Raw genomic sequence first — 16,595 nt, 5'->3', positions numbered from 1 at the left:
ACTCCTCAGCCCCTACTCCTTCCAGAGGTTCAGGCTACTGGTAGTACTCGTGGAGCACGGCATGAACAGAGTGAGCGCCGCAGGACGTGTAGGCCTTAGGAGCGCATCCCTGGCCTCTGCCTCCTTCTCCCCTTCATATCGAGGCACCATTTTAAGCATGCTCCAATAGTATTTGCTTTGTATGCTATAATATGTTTGTCAGAAAATAATAAATGATACAACCCATGATATCTAGAGAAAATATGTATAACTTTTTATGTTTTAACCTGCTATAATTGTTCCTCGAATTCAATTGAAAATAGGCTAAACTGTAATCTGCTCTTACTACAAACTACAGCACAAGCATCAGAATTTTTTGTGGTAACCTGCAAACTGTAAATCAGAACTGGAAAAACATTGTATCATTGGTAAGCTTCCTATGACCCCACTATTTTAGCCATTGATTTAATCTTTAGAGGGTGTAACAACCGATCTCTAGATCACTACTTAGCATGAATCTCTCCAACCCATCTTCTAATTTCCAACAAACGGATAATTAGTGTTTACCTTCGCAATGTGGAACCATACTTCTATGCGCCCTCACAAATTTTGGACGAAGGCCTTGATCTCTTTTAATTGGCTGTGTTACATTCTCTCCTCCAATTAAATTCTCCTTTGAGCAATCTATGCATTCTATTGTCCTGAGATACTCCTGGCCGTTTCCTTCTCTCTATTCAGATGTATCTCTTCCTCAAATTGGTGGCCAGAAGATCCCCATGTATCGGCAGCAAGCAGAGCACAATCAGCTTGAAAACACAGGAAGCACTGTATACACGCAATGTTGACTGTTGCAGCGGCAACACCATCCTTTGAGAAGTGGAGCTCGTGTCAATAGAACTTTGTGGCGGTGGTGATGAAGGGAGCAGCGGTGACCTGCAGCAGCTTTCGGCAGCGGTGGGCATTGAATCCACATGTTCGACGACCAGCCATATAATCTGACGTTGGTGTTGTGTGTACACGCAACATCATGTCTGGCTGCAGCGGTAACACCATCCCTCGAGCACCGGAGATCATGGCAGTAGAACTTGGCGGCGGCGAACAGCAAGTCATCTTCTGCTTGACAATCTCAAAAAGAATGGGGCTGATGGCACCACAGGACTGAGGCCAAGCCCGCCCTAACTTGTTTGGGGTGGAGCAATACAAATCAATCGGGAGAAGTGACCTGCCGCCTGATCTAACTCGTGTCAGTATCCAGACTCAGGAAGAAGACGATGCGCGAGGGAAAGGAGATGCGTGCTAGGAAGCCATGAAGATAACGCATATGCCTAATACAGTTGGGATTAGCTTAAAAAAAATACAGTTGGGATTTGTTTTTTAAAAGAAAGTTGGGATTTGATTGCTACCAGATAATTTTTTTCTTGAGCGGTTTGCTATCAGATAACTTAGTCCATGCACTCCACGTTTTTGCAAGTCCTGAGCGATTGTAGTTTAGATCTGGACGGTAGAAACACAGTCCCAAAAAATAAATGATTCTTAATTTTTTTCGTTTTCTTGTATTAACATGGGAATTTCTTTTGCGTTAATACTCTGGGTTAATCTACACCGCAATAACTCAGTCCCACCAGATGAACGGCTCTTAAAATCTAATTAACATGGTAATTTCTAGAAAGTCTAGAATTAGTATAGGTAGGTATAGATAGATAGATAAATAGATAGATAGATAGATTTTTGTACGGAAGGGGAAACGATTCTTTATGGAACATAATGGCTCTTATTCATATCACCGATCTTACCTAGTTAATAAGTGTTTTCATGAATTATTTTGCAGCTTATTGAGATCCTGGTAGTAGATACGTATGCAGGCATGAATATGCATTCCGTCTTTAATTAATTGTTGAAACTTAGAGGGTACACCGGCGACTTGTCGGGGCCGTTGAACAGCCCAAAGTTCTTCTCCGTCTCGTCCCCGTCCTTTTGGTTCTCGTTGAACATGGCGAAGATGTACATCTCCAGCGGCCCGGGCCTCTTGGGCGTTCCATTCCCGACGTGGTTGATCAGGTTCTGGTTGTACGTCTGCGCATTTTCGACGCTTGCCTCAACGCCGCCTGCCGACGGCCACCCGCTCTCGGAGACCACGATGGGCACGCCAGCTGCGCCCACCTTCTCCATCGCAGTGTACACCGCGTCGACCATAGCGTCGAAGAGGTTGATGTAGGTGAGGCCGTTGTCGCTCACCGTCGTGGTGCTCTGCTGGAAGAGAGCGTAGCTGAGGTCGATGTTGGGGTCGCCCTTTATGGCGAAATAGGGGTACACGTTGGCGAGGAGCGGCGCGCCAGTGGCCTTGAGCAGCTGGGCCACGTCCGTCATGTACGCGTCCTTGAACGCGCCGTCAGAGGGCGGCGAGGAGGACGCGAGCACGCTCATCTTGACCGCGGTGGACACCTTGACGTCGCCGCGGCCGGCCGCGGCGAGCGCGTCGTTGAGGTTCTTCATGGCCGGGAGGATGTTCCGCGTGTCGTCGCCGTCCACTTCGTTGCCGGCCGCGACGTACTTGACGCGGACGCCCGGGTAGGCGAGCACGTTGTCCCGGACCCAGCCGGCCGCGGCTGCAGGGTCGGAGGCGAGGGCGAGGAGGTCGCCGTTGCCCACGTCCATGATGAGGTCGATGCCGGTGCCGTCGAGGGCCCGGAGCGTCTCGGGGTCCGGCGCGTAGATGCGCATGGCGCCGATGCCTTCGGACTGGTAGAACTGCACCACGTCGGCCGGCGACGGCAGGTTGTCGCCGAGCATCCCGTTGCACACGCCGATGGATTGCACCTCTGCACACGATAACATTGCGAGTAATCGGTCATAGACTCCTAGTCTGACACTGGTGATCAACGGAGTCGTGCTGGTTGGTAGCTTACCGGTAAGGATGGGTGCGAAGACTCCGAGGACCAACGCCGCGGCGAGCGCCGAGGCAGCATTTTGCCGTGCCATCTTCGAGCAGCTGACTCACTCTCCTCTCCTCAGGTAGCTATGAAACAGTTGGAGCACGTACTCAACTCCTTTTGCATGCAAGTGTACCATGCAGACGCGGCCTATATATACATACCGGCCGGATTCGAAGAAGTTTGGCGAGTTGCAAGTTCGTAGTTGGTCAATTCTCGTTCCTGACTTCAAATCTGTTTCCACTCTGTTAGGTAGCCAGGTGCCCAGGTGTGTGGCGCGACATGTACATGAGTTCCAAACTTCCAACTGTCCAACGCAACCAGCTGCCTTTGAGACCCTGCACCAGTCGCGCCCAGAATTGTCACGTTCATATTTTTCCCACCTCATCGATCCGTTCGTAACGCAACTTTTTTTAACACAGTACATACATACAAGATCGGCATTCATACATGCGCACATATATATCTTTATCTTTACCTAATAATAAAGTGCCTATTGCTTCTGGCAGTCTGTCGAAAAAAAATTCCAGAAGTTGCTATAAATTACCCAGTATGTCATCTATTAGTGAAGAAAACGATTCGATTTTTCGGATCAAAAGTTGCCATCCTACTTTCTTGTTTTAAAGAAATGAGACAGATATAAGCCACTGATCCACAAGCAGCAGAGTGGTTGGCGCATATCTGCTTACATCCCTGGCTTCCACACTTTTTAACTCCCTTTTCTAACGCATGTCCTCCCCCATGTATGCTTTCATGGTCTGGCCCATGTGCGGGGTTTCACTCAACTGTTTTTTTTTTCATTCTGTTTTCTTTCTTCTTTAAGTTAATTCGGGATTTTCAAATTTTTAAAGTTTGAGTCTTCAAAAAAATGTATGAGAAATTATAAAATATACGTGAATTAAAAAAATGTTTACGAATTCATAAAATTTTTGCAGATTCAAAAAATGTTGGTGGTTTTGCAAAACTGTTTGCAAATTATAAAAAAATCGCGATTCGGAAATAATGGTCGAGGAAAAAAGTCATGTTCATGATATTGGGAAAATGATCGTATATTCAAAACATATTCAGGAATCTGGAAAAAATGTCCATGAAATTTTAGAAAATGTTCACAAAAATAAAATAAATATTTTTTTAAAATTTGTTCCCTAATTTTTAGAAAAAGTTCAACGATTCAAAAAAAATTGTTGAGTCAAAAATGTTAATGAATTCGAAATTGCGTTTAATAATGTTCGTAAACAAAACTAATGTTTGTTATTTTTTTGAGAAAATCCAAAATTTCAAAAAAAAAAAGTTGATTTGAAAAACTGTTCACCGATCCAAAAGTCTTTTATGTCTAGGTTTTGATTAGTTTTTCGAAAGTCTTTATATTTCTTGGCGTTGGGAGTAGTTCGTGGTCGATAATGACAAGTGTGGCATGCATTGGCAAGCTCATAACCTTGGGATTCGCAACGTCAAATGCATTATAATCACGTGGACATCGCGACCATCATCTGCGAGGGTGAGAAAAAAAGTAAGTAGCCACATGGCGAGCCACTGTGTTAAAATAGAGTTCGCTCATATATCAGGGTATTGAGTCATACTTATTTGGGTAGCGCTTAATTTTTCTGTCTCCCGTTGCAACGCACGGGCAACATAATGACAAGTGTGGCATGCACTGACAAGCTCATAGCCTTGGGATTTACCAACGTCGAATGCATTAAGATCACGTGGACATTGCGACCATCATTGGCGAGGATGAGAAAAAAAGTAAGTGGCAACATGGTGAGCCATTGTGTTAAAATAGAGTATGCTCATATATCAGGGTATTGAGTCACACTTATTTGATTAGCGCATAATTTTTTTTGTTTTCCATTGCAACGCCGGGCATATTTGCTAGTTCATACCTATAAATGCACGCACGCGCGTCCTACCCGTATGAGCACATCCGAGAGGCGGCACATCATCTTGTGATTGATGAAGTCATCACAGACGTCTTCATAGTCGACAGTAACGTCTCCTCCCACTAAATGCACATCATGAGATGGTCTAGAATAAATTCAAATAATACGAGCATCAGTGTCAAGTCTATGACTGGAACCCTAGTGGATGGGATACCAATGTTCCTCTAACCATCCAACCAAATGAGTTGTCCATGTTGTTTTCCATTTTAGTCTCGTGACCCGGACGTACGTGTACACCGGGTATGTATGTACGCACGGACGTAAAACCAGTCCAAAGTTGTGGCTTGTCTAAAATGGTGCTTTCAGAGCTGTTTTTTGCTGACCAAAAAGGTTTGTAAAATCTTAACCGCTTGCATGGCAAAATATTCATTGATAAGAGAGATCCCTTCATTTGGTTTCTTGGGAAAACTGGCATCACAAGTGCAAAGGCGGAAGAGATTTGCATTTGTTTAACTTGGCCCTGTTGGGGAAACATGGTTGGCGTTTCATGACAAATCCGAACACCCTATGTGCCAGAATTATGAAAGAAAGATACTTTCCACATTATGATTTTATGCAATCGTCTGTACCAGTCACCCTTGGCAACTTGGAGGACTATTGTCGCTAGGTGGGAGGCATTGCAGGCGGGTCTTAGACAGAGAGTTCGGGACGACTCAAAAATCAATGCATGAATGCACAAAGATTCCCTCCACTCTAACCATGTCTCCACTGTTGAAGCCGGTTGCTACTGATGTCGAATATGTCAATGGTCTTATAGATGATGTGAACTAGACATGGCGACGATGTTAATTCGGGACACCTTTATCCTTCCGGATGTGGAGGTCATTTGAAATATTCGCCTTCGGCAAGGTGGTGGTGAGGATTTCTTTGCACGGGCACATGAGGAATCTCGTATGTACACGGTTAAATCTACGTAACGAGCTCTAGATGAAGGGCATGTTCCATGAACTTCAGTTGATGAATAACATTTGTGGAAAACCGTTTGATCTGACAAGGTTGTCCCGAAAGTAAGAGTGTATTTGTGGCATGCCTTATGGGGCATCGTACCTCATGAGTGCACTATGAGATATAGGCACATCAAAGGATGATAGCACATGCAACATCTGAGAAGCGACAGACAAAGGATTTGGAGTATGCTCTTCTCCAGCATGCAAGGCGATTTTGGGAGGAGGGATGTCTCCTGCTTGGCATAAAATTACTGCGCTTCCGTCCAAGCGATTGGGCGAGATACATCTCATGTGATCAAATGTTCTCTAACAAGTACGAGCGACCATCATCACGGTGATGTGGTCCATCCGGCATTCTCGGAACCGATGCACTTACGGCCAGGATATTGATCCGGAGAGCTATGTCAGAACGACAAGAAAATCTCTATCTCAATTGAACATTCCTAGGCAGCATGCGTTAGTGTTACCTGGCCATGCTTGGTGCCGACATAATCCCTATGTTGTTAACACATTGTATAGCCTTCGTTTCCATACATAAGGTCATCTAATTCATGGCCACACATTGCAAAACTATTGGGAGGAGGAGCAAGCCATTTACTGATATCACTGATCCCCTGATCGTCGAAGTACTTTCCGTTTGTGGAAGCTTTATCTTCGCAAGTCTTGGGGGTTCAAGAAAGTGGTGATAGAAAACGATTTCCTGGAAGCTTTATCTTCGAAGCACCTATTCTTTTAGAGATAGGAGAGCTAACTAGTAGTTTTGATTCGTTTGTTATCCAACATGTAATGCAGTCAACTAATGGTCCAGCGCACTTGTGCGATAAGCATGCTTGCACTTTGCCTGTGTCTGAAAGCTAGCTGCTCGAGACACCTAGCTTCCTGACTAGTATAGCCTTCGTTGAATAAACCACTCAATATCCCCATCGAAATATTACCAAAGTATTGTATGTTTCCATACATAAGGTCATCTAATTCATAGCCACACATTGCAAAACTATTGTCTGTTTCACGTACCATCACAGTAGTGGCATACCACACTTCTTTAGCAGCATGTCCCATCTGTCATATACATAGACTTTTGTCAAATCTTGTTACACTTGTGGCCTAATTTATTCATCACACTTTTTATGGCATGCCACAACTTAGTAACAAAAGTGCGGTAAAGTTCGGTTAACAACCAAACATGTCCATAGCGCACACCTAGTGTGAGCAAGTGAAGTAAACGTGTTGACCCAAAACAAGCTTCCCGGAGAAACTGGTTTTGAAAAGCTTCTAAAATCTTCTGGACGGTTATTTCGTCTTTTCCATCCTTTGTTATTTCCTTTTACAGCTTTTTGTTTCATCACTTTCATTTTTGTTTTCGTATTTTTTATCATTATATCGTTATTTTTATTTTAAAAAATCGTGAACATTTAAATTTTTGGGTTGTATAAATTAAATAAAAAACTTTCTTAAATTTTAAACTCCACGATGTTTTCTAATTTGGGAAAAACTAAATTCCTAAGACAAACCAAATTCATTTTTTTAAAATCCAAAAACACTATAAAATTTGTGATTTTTTTTCAAATCTGTAAACTTTGTTTAAAGGTATGATTTTTTTAATGTATAAAATACCCGAAATTGGTTTCATCTTTTAATTAGAAGATACTGATGTTTAGATGGCTTGTGAGCAGTGGATAGAATGGCCAAGTGAGTGAGCGATAGAAGCGACTGTGGGGAGTGAGCGCGCTAATGGGCCGCAGCTTGCCGTGCATTCCATGAGAGCACTATAGAGGGCTTGGCGACACCTGAAGCGCCAGATAGGAGCTCCCCCTCTACTGCGCTGGACCGTGAGCAAACCAGTACGCTGGCACCCGCTATAGGCCCGATGCACTTACAAGTTTGGTGATTTATTTCATGATTGTCATAGAGGTGGCTACTTGGGTTGAGATGAACGGTTTTTGAGTTTGTTTTCTTTCCTAAAAACAGGCGTCTGCATCCATTAAACAAATAAAAACGCGAAAAATGTTTGTGAACTTTGAAAACTGTTCCAAAACCTAACCAGATTCAGACCACGGACCCATATATTGGCCCATCCGCCGCAACACGCGCGCCTCCCCTTCTCCAATTCGGAGCCTCACCGCTCGGTTTTCCTTGGTACTAGGTAGGAAATGCGGCTTGCCGCACCCGACAGCGGTGCTGTCGGGTATAGTCATATCCCACCCGGTAATACAATCATTGAAGCATTGTAAATATAAAAAATAACAGAATGCAGTTGTGTTTATCAATCTAAAACATGCATTGGCACGCGGTGCGTGGCTCAAGTAAACAAAGTACATATTGTTGCAAGAATAGTTGCCAAGAATAGATCATTTTAATGCATGAAAGCATGAAATTGCTTTTATAGATAACATAATTGTATCCAATATAGGGAGTTTGCCCTGTCCAACCCTATGTTCGAGCACACATATATAAAATTATGCATCGGTGACATAGCCACAACAACGTAATACTACTTTGGGGCGCGCTGCCTATCTCAGGTTGATCCAACATTTGATATTTCGTAATGAAAGAGGTAGGAGCAAGCAGAATACATGCATCCCATAGAAAATGGTACCGTAGTACCAAATCGATTACATATGGTGATAGGTTTTCTTCATCCAGTTCAAAAATACACTGATACACCAAAAGCAAGCCACTGGCAGTCCAGGATAACAGATTTAGATGGTTCTTCTATGCCATATAGTGATAGCAGTACATTATATAGCAGACTAAATAAAAATATGGCTTTGTTTGAACGCCATGCCATCTGGCTCACCCTGCATGTTGCGCTGCAAGGATCTGCTGATGGAGATTCATATAACACTGTGTTTAATTGGACAGCGAGATTATAATTTATGACCTCAAAACTTATGAATAGAATTTACGCACCACATGTCCTCATCACGGGTGTTATAAAATAAAATGTCTATCATGTATTATTCCTAATTGAGCAATCGATTCAAAAGAAATTCACAGGATTCTGCCCTCATGAGTAAATCTGCATACTTTTTAGCGCACATTCAATATTCTGCAAGCAAAAGTTTGATCTTACACTGCAAATATTGAGCTTTCCCAATAGAATCAGAAAACAGAACAACAAGTGCTGCTTACTTACTCTTATGATAACTTCATTTAGAGCTAAGTCTGGTGGGATTTGTCCTGAAAATAAGTAAGAAAAACATAGAAAATGGCATTAGATACAAACAGAATCATAAGACCATTACTCTAAGAAAAAACTGGACAACAAATGAGAAGGATGAGACATCACTGAAATTATAATTTATAAATTGCATGGAATCTCTAAAAGGCTTATATTTAGGAACGGAGTGAGTATATCCACAAGCATGGCCCAAAAAACACAACATTACTTAAACGTCTTTCTAATTTTGATGGAGGTACTGCCAAAAGTAGGGCAAGAAATCCCAAATTAGAACACCAGGAAGCAAACCTTTAAAATGAATATTTATATTGGAACAGAGAAAATAACATAAAACAGACCTGATAAATAAACCACTCGATGCAAGGGTGAAAAATAAAAAGGAAAAATACGCAACAAACATGTCTCAATAATGATCTGCGATCAAGTAATTTAGAGATGTCATTTTGAAGAGAATATCTTAAGTAGAGCACTGCATGTATTTCTCATACTACGTGAAAAGAAAAGGCCATACTATGCAAACTACATATGGGCATATTTTTAGAAGGAAACTTTCTCAGGTTCGGGCAGACATAATTTCATTTTGTTCTTAAGAAGACATATGGATATATTTTAGAAGTAAACTTTCTCAGGTTCGACCAGTCATAATTTCATTTTGTTCTTAAGACGACTTCCATTCCAGCAAAAAAATTGGCGACAAAAGAGACCTTATTTTGGTTCTAAAATACACACAGAAATAGCAAGTATATAGCAGCTGAAGTGCTCCTTACCTCCTCCCAGTAGCTATTAAGAAATACATCGGCGCCGATTGCAGCTTCCAGCATCACAAGCAAGAATACAAAGATCACGTGCTACATATATGGCAGGTTAAGGCAAAATAGTCCATATTACAAAGACACGGTACATCTAAGGTCACAGAGCTCCAAGAACATAACTGAGACTTAAGGTTTCAGCAAACTATTATTAGGAGTCAACAGTTCCAGTTCAAAACTTAACTGCTAGAGACATGACCCTCTTTTTGAAACATCATTCATATTTTTGAAATGGATATATCTGGAAAAAAGCACGCAAGGTTTGGTCTTTATGTGACAACGCAAAAGGCTTTGAGGAATTTTGTTAAACTAGTAGCAGCTGCCATGTAAGCACACTTAAATAGGCTAACACAACTCCTAGTATGAGACGCTTCCAAGGATACACAAGACAGGCAGGGGTTGTTTGCAGTTTCAGCGGCGATGTGGCCCGAGCAGGTCAGCAAGCACATGATGATTCCCAGGCTGAGAAGAGTGTAGATAAACCTGCATAAAAATTGATCTCTTAATCAAAATAGCCATCCCATATTACATACAGTATATTCATAAGAAATCCCTAGAATACTCTGGCATGGCAAAGAGGCATGAATTCTCTAGTTTCTCAGACCCAACATAAAAAACATGGTAGTAGTATAAATCATCCGGTGCGTAGCGCCACGTCGACATCTTAACAGCGAAGCGAGAGGAAGATGCTGATCACCACAAATATTTTTACCCCAGCCATAAGTTTTATTCGACCTACACCATTTGGATTGGATAAACTATCTTCGGCTGTAAGCTAACTTGCTGGAATGAAACAACAGAAGGTTGTCTTGAACACTAATTTGTAGTAAAAGTAATAAGCAAGATACAATGAAAAATAAGATATCTAATTTAACTGCCCTGCCAGCAAGTTGCACCCAGATAGTAGTTATTCTGATTTCTGAACCAGTGTACTATTCTGATATCTGAAGATAATTTACTCTGAGATAAGAGTCCAATTGCCAGCATCAACCAGCTTCTACACCTACATGTTCTTCTATTGCCAATTTATCATCTTTCATAGATTTCTTCTTACTCTTCCTTTTCGTATGAGCATCACATCACAGATGAGAAAAGGGGAATCAGGAAACATGCATAAATATGAACAAGAGCATTCAAGGAAAGGCGAAAGCTGATCTAAACCACAATGGATGAGCTCGGTGCACTTGAAATTGGTACAGTGCTGGTTTCCCCACGCACGACGGCGACAGCGCTGCCTAGGCAGTACGGTGGTAATTCGGTCGGCGGTGGGTGCGGCGGCTAGCCGAGCGACATATTTCGCCGTGAATTCGGTCGGAGGAATGAGGAGCGGCAGCAAAAGATTGGGGGGTAAAACAGCAAATCCAGCAGTGAGCAACTGGGCGAGCCCCACGACGGAGTGCTGCTTGGACCAGGCTCGGAGCACCCAAAGCGCGTAGAGGATGACGTCCATGCCGGCGAGCCCCACGACGGAGTTGGCCGCCTTGAGCGCCGTCTGCATGCAGCTCCGCACTGCAAAGTTGACACACTACAACCTGAAAAACTACAAATGGCTGAAAGTTATTTCTAGAACTACACCACCCTCTACCATAGGATTCCTAGAACTAAAGAGAACAGGCTGCACAGAATGGCATCCTGTTTCAGTCCGCGTTGTATTTCCTATATTAAACGATTGAAATGGCTAGGCATTTGATCGAGCAGGTGCTAGCCACAGAGAAACACATCTTCCCTTCGCATGAGATTGCAAGCCTGCTAGGAGTTCTGTTGTGCACTGTGTAGGCATGGATAAAATAGAATTTGCACATAGCAATCTGAGGATTTGTGGGGATTAAGTTAAAAGAGACCCAGGCACCCAAGCTCTATTGCAGAATGAAAATTAATTAGGAGGAACTGAGGAAAGGAGGAGCTCACCAGGGGGAGATGCAACCAGGAACCAGGAGGGTGCGTCGGGGTCGGAGCCTCCATGGCAATGTCGGGCGTGCATCTGCCGCCGGACTGATGAGGCAAGGAAGCACCGCCGCATCCCCCTGCGTCGTGTGCTGGAACCACCACTGTGCCTTGAACTCGCCCTCAGGTCGCTGCTGCACCGCGCGCGAATAAGAGGGCGAAGCTCCAAGCCGAGGCCGTCGGCCGCTGCTCAGGAAGAAGATGGGTGCGGCCGCTGCTCCCCTCATCCGGATAGAGGCCGCGCCCTCCCCTCCATGGCCGTCCTCCTCGGCTGCGGCCGTTTCTCCGTCGTCGACCGGCAGAGACGGCAGCTTCTGCCTCTCCGCACCGACATGCCATCCGCTCTAACTGCCTTGATGAGGAAGAGGCGACCAAGGAAGAGGAGAGGAAGGCCATGGCCGGCGGCGGGCAGCGGCTCAGCCTCCTCATCCATTGCTAGGGTTACGAACGGGGGGCATGCGGGAGGAGGAGGACGGAAGGGGAGAAGGAATTGGCGAAGGCGGCAGCCGGTTGGACGAAGGAGATGGCGGCGGCCTGGGGTGTGCTCTGGTCGCGGGAGGGTTGGATGAGGAGTTGGGGTGTGGCTGCGCGAGGGGAAGACGGGCGATGGCTGCGCGAGGGGAAGGAGGGAGGAGAGCGGCGACGCGAGCCCTCATCTTTAGGCCGAGAGAATGATGGTACTGCCCTCGGCGGCCCAGCAAATTCACAGGCGGTGGCACAACAAGGATGGACACTATTCATTATAGCAGTGTCCGCTTCGATCCGGCAGCCCAGATCGCTCCATCTGAACGTCCAACGGCCCAGATCGCTCCATCTGAACCTCCGACGGCCAGGATCGTTTTGGACAGCCAATCCAACGGCTGAAAATCCAAACGCATGAGAGGGCTTCATTTGTTGCCAGACTCTAACAGTGGTATTCGGTAGCGCGCAGCCCCCCGCCCCACTTACCGCTTCGTCCCGCTCGAGGAAAAGAAACAGGCGCTGGAGAGGAGAAGCGGCGCGACTCAGGAGACGGCGACGCAGGCGACTGACTTCTCCCTCCTCCTCCTCTAATCCCTCGTCCTCCCCTCTTTTCCCCAACGGAGGTCGACCCCTACCAAGTCTTCTTCTTGCCCGCCATGGATATCGCCCCCCTGTCCCTTGTTCCCCGTCATGGCGACTGAGGTCCGAGGAGGTCCCACCCAGCGGCGGTGGTGGCTGCCTCTTGCCTACCATGCCGAGCGCCCCCCTCGCGACCCTCCCTACAAGCGCCTGAATCCCCCATGGCAGCCGCCCCCTACCCTTGGTCAGAACCCTAATCCCTAAAATTTCCCTCTAATCCCAAATTTGGTGGGTGTATGGATCCCCATCAGCAACCCGATTCCAGGTACGTATTTCACTTGTCGTGTAGATCTGGATTAGTACTGCAGTCTGCAATTTTCACATGAGGTAGATTGATATGCTGTACAAGTGATGGATGCCTAATTACTTAATTATTGTGCAGTTGCATACTGTCAGATCAAGTAGATTGGTTTCTTATATAACTGAAAAGAACAACAGGGAAAATAGGAAAAGGATTATCTTGACAGAACTCTACTTTGAACGGTTCTTTTTGGGATTATCTTGAGGAAGGATTGGCTGTTGATGTTGAATGAGAAGAACGGTGCATGATTTGGTGCCTTTTGGATATTTTGTATGCTGGTTGGCCGCAATGTATAAATGACATATAATCATTCACAAATATATTCATTTTCTGTATAAAATTTAGTTTCAATCAATAGAACAATGTACAATGTAGATCCAGTAACAAATGAGCAATTCCAATGCAACTTATGACCATCCAAACAAGCCATGGAATTGAACCACCCTCTCCGAATGCCAAGTGCCAATTACATGACATCCAAACAGCAGAATTCACATTCAATATCAATATCAATGTCCTGTGTGATTTGGCATTGCTCCAATTCAATACCAAGCCTCCCAATATGTACATCCAAACAGAGTGTATGTTACAATCATTGATGATTGTACCAGCGTGCTTCTAGGCACGTAAGCAGACCTACTTGGTGAGTGATTCAAGCCGAAGGCGGATACTGTTGAGGCCCTTACTGCCGGTGGCAAATTCAGTGGCGCAGCGGTCTCTCTCTATACGAATTGAGCGACGGAGCGAATAGAGCACGCACGGGAGGATTTTCTCGGAAGACCTTACATGGTAGAGAGGAGAAAAATCAGATTAATTCATCTCAAAGATTTTTTTAGCCTCGGTTACATGTTACATGGATACATGTCATAGACTAGTACAGGCACACAACAAACACCGCACCGCACGCCCACACACCACTACACACACCTGCTATGTGTCCATCAAGATCTGCAACCTATACACATGCGACACGTCTAGAGAAATTTTCGAAGCCATCCGACTCCGTGAACAATATAGATACATCATTATCCCTATGACCCGTAGATCGCGTGAGATACCTGTAAGGAGAAGATACCCCGGATGAGACACCTACATCCATCCAAGGGATCGATCTTTGGTGGGTTTAATGGCCACTGCCAACCCCAACCACTGAGGCACGACTCGTCCTCAATCCTTCTCAAAGTTGTATTATGAATGGTTGTGAAACTTGAGCCAAAGTACAATTGAGAGTTGTAAAGTGAACCCTAAGGCCCCAGTTGGATTGACGAATTTCAGTCGAATATACTGTTGGGAACGCAGTATTTCAAAAAATTTCCTACAATCACGCAAGATCTATCTAGGAGATGCATAGCAACGAGACGGGAGAGTGTGTCCACGTACCATCGTAGACCGAAAGCGGAAGCGTTTAGTAACGCGGTTGATGTAGTCGAACGTCTTCACGATCCAACCGATCCAAGTACCGAACGTACGGCACCTCCGTGTTCTGCACACATTCAGCACGATGACGTCCCTCGAGCTCTTGATCCAGTTGAGGATGAGGGAGAGTTCCGTACGGCGTGGCGACGGTGATGATGAAGCTACCGGCGGAGGGCTTCGCCTAAGCACTACGAGATATGTCCGAGGTGGTAAACTGTGGAGGGGGCACCGCACACGGCTAAGAGATGTTTGTTGTACCGTTGGGGTGCCCCCTGCCCCCGTATATAAAGGAGGGGAGGAGGAGGCCGGCCAACAAGGGGCGCGCCAGGGAGAGGGGAGTCCTACTAGGACTCCAGTAGGATTCGACCCCTCCCCTTTTTCCTTCTTCCAGATGGGGAAAGGGGGAAAGGAGAGGGAGTAGGAGAAGTAAAGGGGGGTGGCGCCCCCTTCCCAAGTCCAATTCGGCCTCCTCCCTTGTGGCGGGCGCACCAGCTCCTTGTGGGCTGGTTAGCCTCCCTCCTATGGCCCACACTGGTACGCGTCGGTGCAATACAAACGGTTTTTAACCCCTTTTCGCGACGGCATTTGGGACCGTCGCCAAGTGAGTGTGTGCGATAGAGTGTCCTTCCCACACGGCACAGAAACCGTCGGGGATATGGAGCAGTGATCCAGAGGCCTTCCAAAATGTAATCGTGTGCGATGCAACACACACTAAATTCTTTCGCACATGTGGTATCGGTGATTAAGCATTTCTAATGACGCACTGAAACCATACGGTCTGTCGTAACAATCCGTTTGGGAAACAGTATGTAAGGCACATGGGCCAACATATGAACTGTGTGCGATTTGTGCCAATCGCACATGAGTTTTTTGCTTAACCCGTCTGCCATGCTAGACTCCATCGCACACGTTTGCCAACAATTACCGTCTGCATGATGTTCTATCACAAACGGTTCAGGAGCCCCTTCGCACACATACAAGTGCTGCAGACCGTTTGTGATTTATTGGGTATCACCGACGGTTGCCGCAAGAGTGACGTGTGCTTTTCGTTTGGGATCCCACACGTTTCCTGAAAATATTACGACTGGGATTGTATTTTGTATTGGGCACGGTTTACTCCCAGTTCTCATGTGTGATAACGCGATATCACAAACGGTTCCGGAGACCCTACGCACACGTAGTAGCGCTGCAAATCGTTTGCGATCTGCTGTGTATCACCGACGGTTCCGCTACGATTTACCTATGCTTTCCGATGTGGATCGCACACACTCATTTAGTTGAACCGTGTGCAGAGCAATTGCCAGGTTGAAACAAAAATACCCCATTTTGAATCGGCACACAAAATGCAAATTTGCCACAATATTCAATTAAACAAATAAACAAAAATATCCCATTTTGAATCGGCACGCAAAAAGCAAATTCGCCACAATATTCAATTGAACAAATAGTGTCCACAGGAAGAACATTTATCAGATTTCGCAACAATTGCAATTTAACATATGGTACCTAAATTCCAATGATTTGTCCACACATATATGCAATACATAATTAATCATAGTATACGAAATACGAATACCTCATCAGATGGAAACCAATGGATCCATGCGTTATATGTTTAGCGGCTAACTCTTACTCAATGTTTCAAGAGAAGGCATGCTGAAATCTTCATTATCACCAGTGGGATTGATGTAGTGATTCAGGAAGAAGTCGCTGATAAATCTCCGAACCATCAGCAATTCACCAGCCGGGGCCGGTTCAGGGGTCCTCGGTTTTAAGATGAGCTGCAGTATTTTTAAGATCAGAATGTGCCATATGAGTGGAGTAGAAGATATTAATTAAGATAGACTTACTGGTACTAATTCGCGAGAATCGTCACAACTATCAGCAGATTTGCAGATGGAGATCATGTGTCTGCAAACATAGTATCCACAAAGGTTGGTCCCTGCTTCTGCCGGTGGATGTTCATATGCCGGATAACGAGTGCAGCGGCGACCACGGTCTGTCCCGCTCTGCCATTCCTCACTTCTTCTGGTGGCTTACTACTACT

The 16,595-nt window shown here is 45.2% G+C and overlaps 2 protein-coding genes across 2 annotated transcripts; both read right to left on the bottom strand.

Annotated features, from left to right (window-relative positions):
* Positions 1–1,866: 1,866 nt before the first annotated feature.
* Positions 1,867–2,958, bottom strand: LOC109733469 (glucan endo-1,3-beta-glucosidase GII-like). The gene is made up of 2 exons (XM_020292694.1): positions 2,886–2,958; positions 1,867–2,798 (listed from the first exon to the last, which is right to left on the bottom strand). The coding sequence occupies exons 1-2, from the start codon at positions 2,956–2,958 to the stop codon at positions 1,867–1,869; spliced, it is 1,005 nt and encodes a 334-aa protein (XP_020148283.1).
* Positions 2,959–8,332: 5,374 nt separating this feature from the next.
* Positions 8,333–12,343, bottom strand: LOC109733496 (uncharacterized). The gene is made up of 4 exons (XM_040385826.1): positions 11,695–12,343; positions 10,170–10,269; positions 9,745–9,825; positions 8,333–8,976 (listed from the first exon to the last, which is right to left on the bottom strand). The coding sequence occupies exons 1-4, from the start codon at positions 11,955–11,957 to the stop codon at positions 8,956–8,958; spliced, it is 465 nt and encodes a 154-aa protein (XP_040241760.1). The 5' UTR covers positions 11,958–12,343; the 3' UTR covers positions 8,333–8,955.
* Positions 12,344–16,595: the final 4,252 nt, after the last annotated feature.

This window comes from Aegilops tauschii, chromosome 3, assembly GCF_002575655.3.
Source record: "Aegilops tauschii subsp. strangulata cultivar AL8/78 chromosome 3, Aet v6.0, whole genome shotgun sequence".
NCBI classification, from domain to species: Eukaryota; Viridiplantae; Streptophyta; class Magnoliopsida; order Poales; family Poaceae; genus Aegilops; species Aegilops tauschii.
Note: the sequence above shows the minus strand (reverse complement) of the source record. Positions and strands in the feature narration are given on the sequence as shown.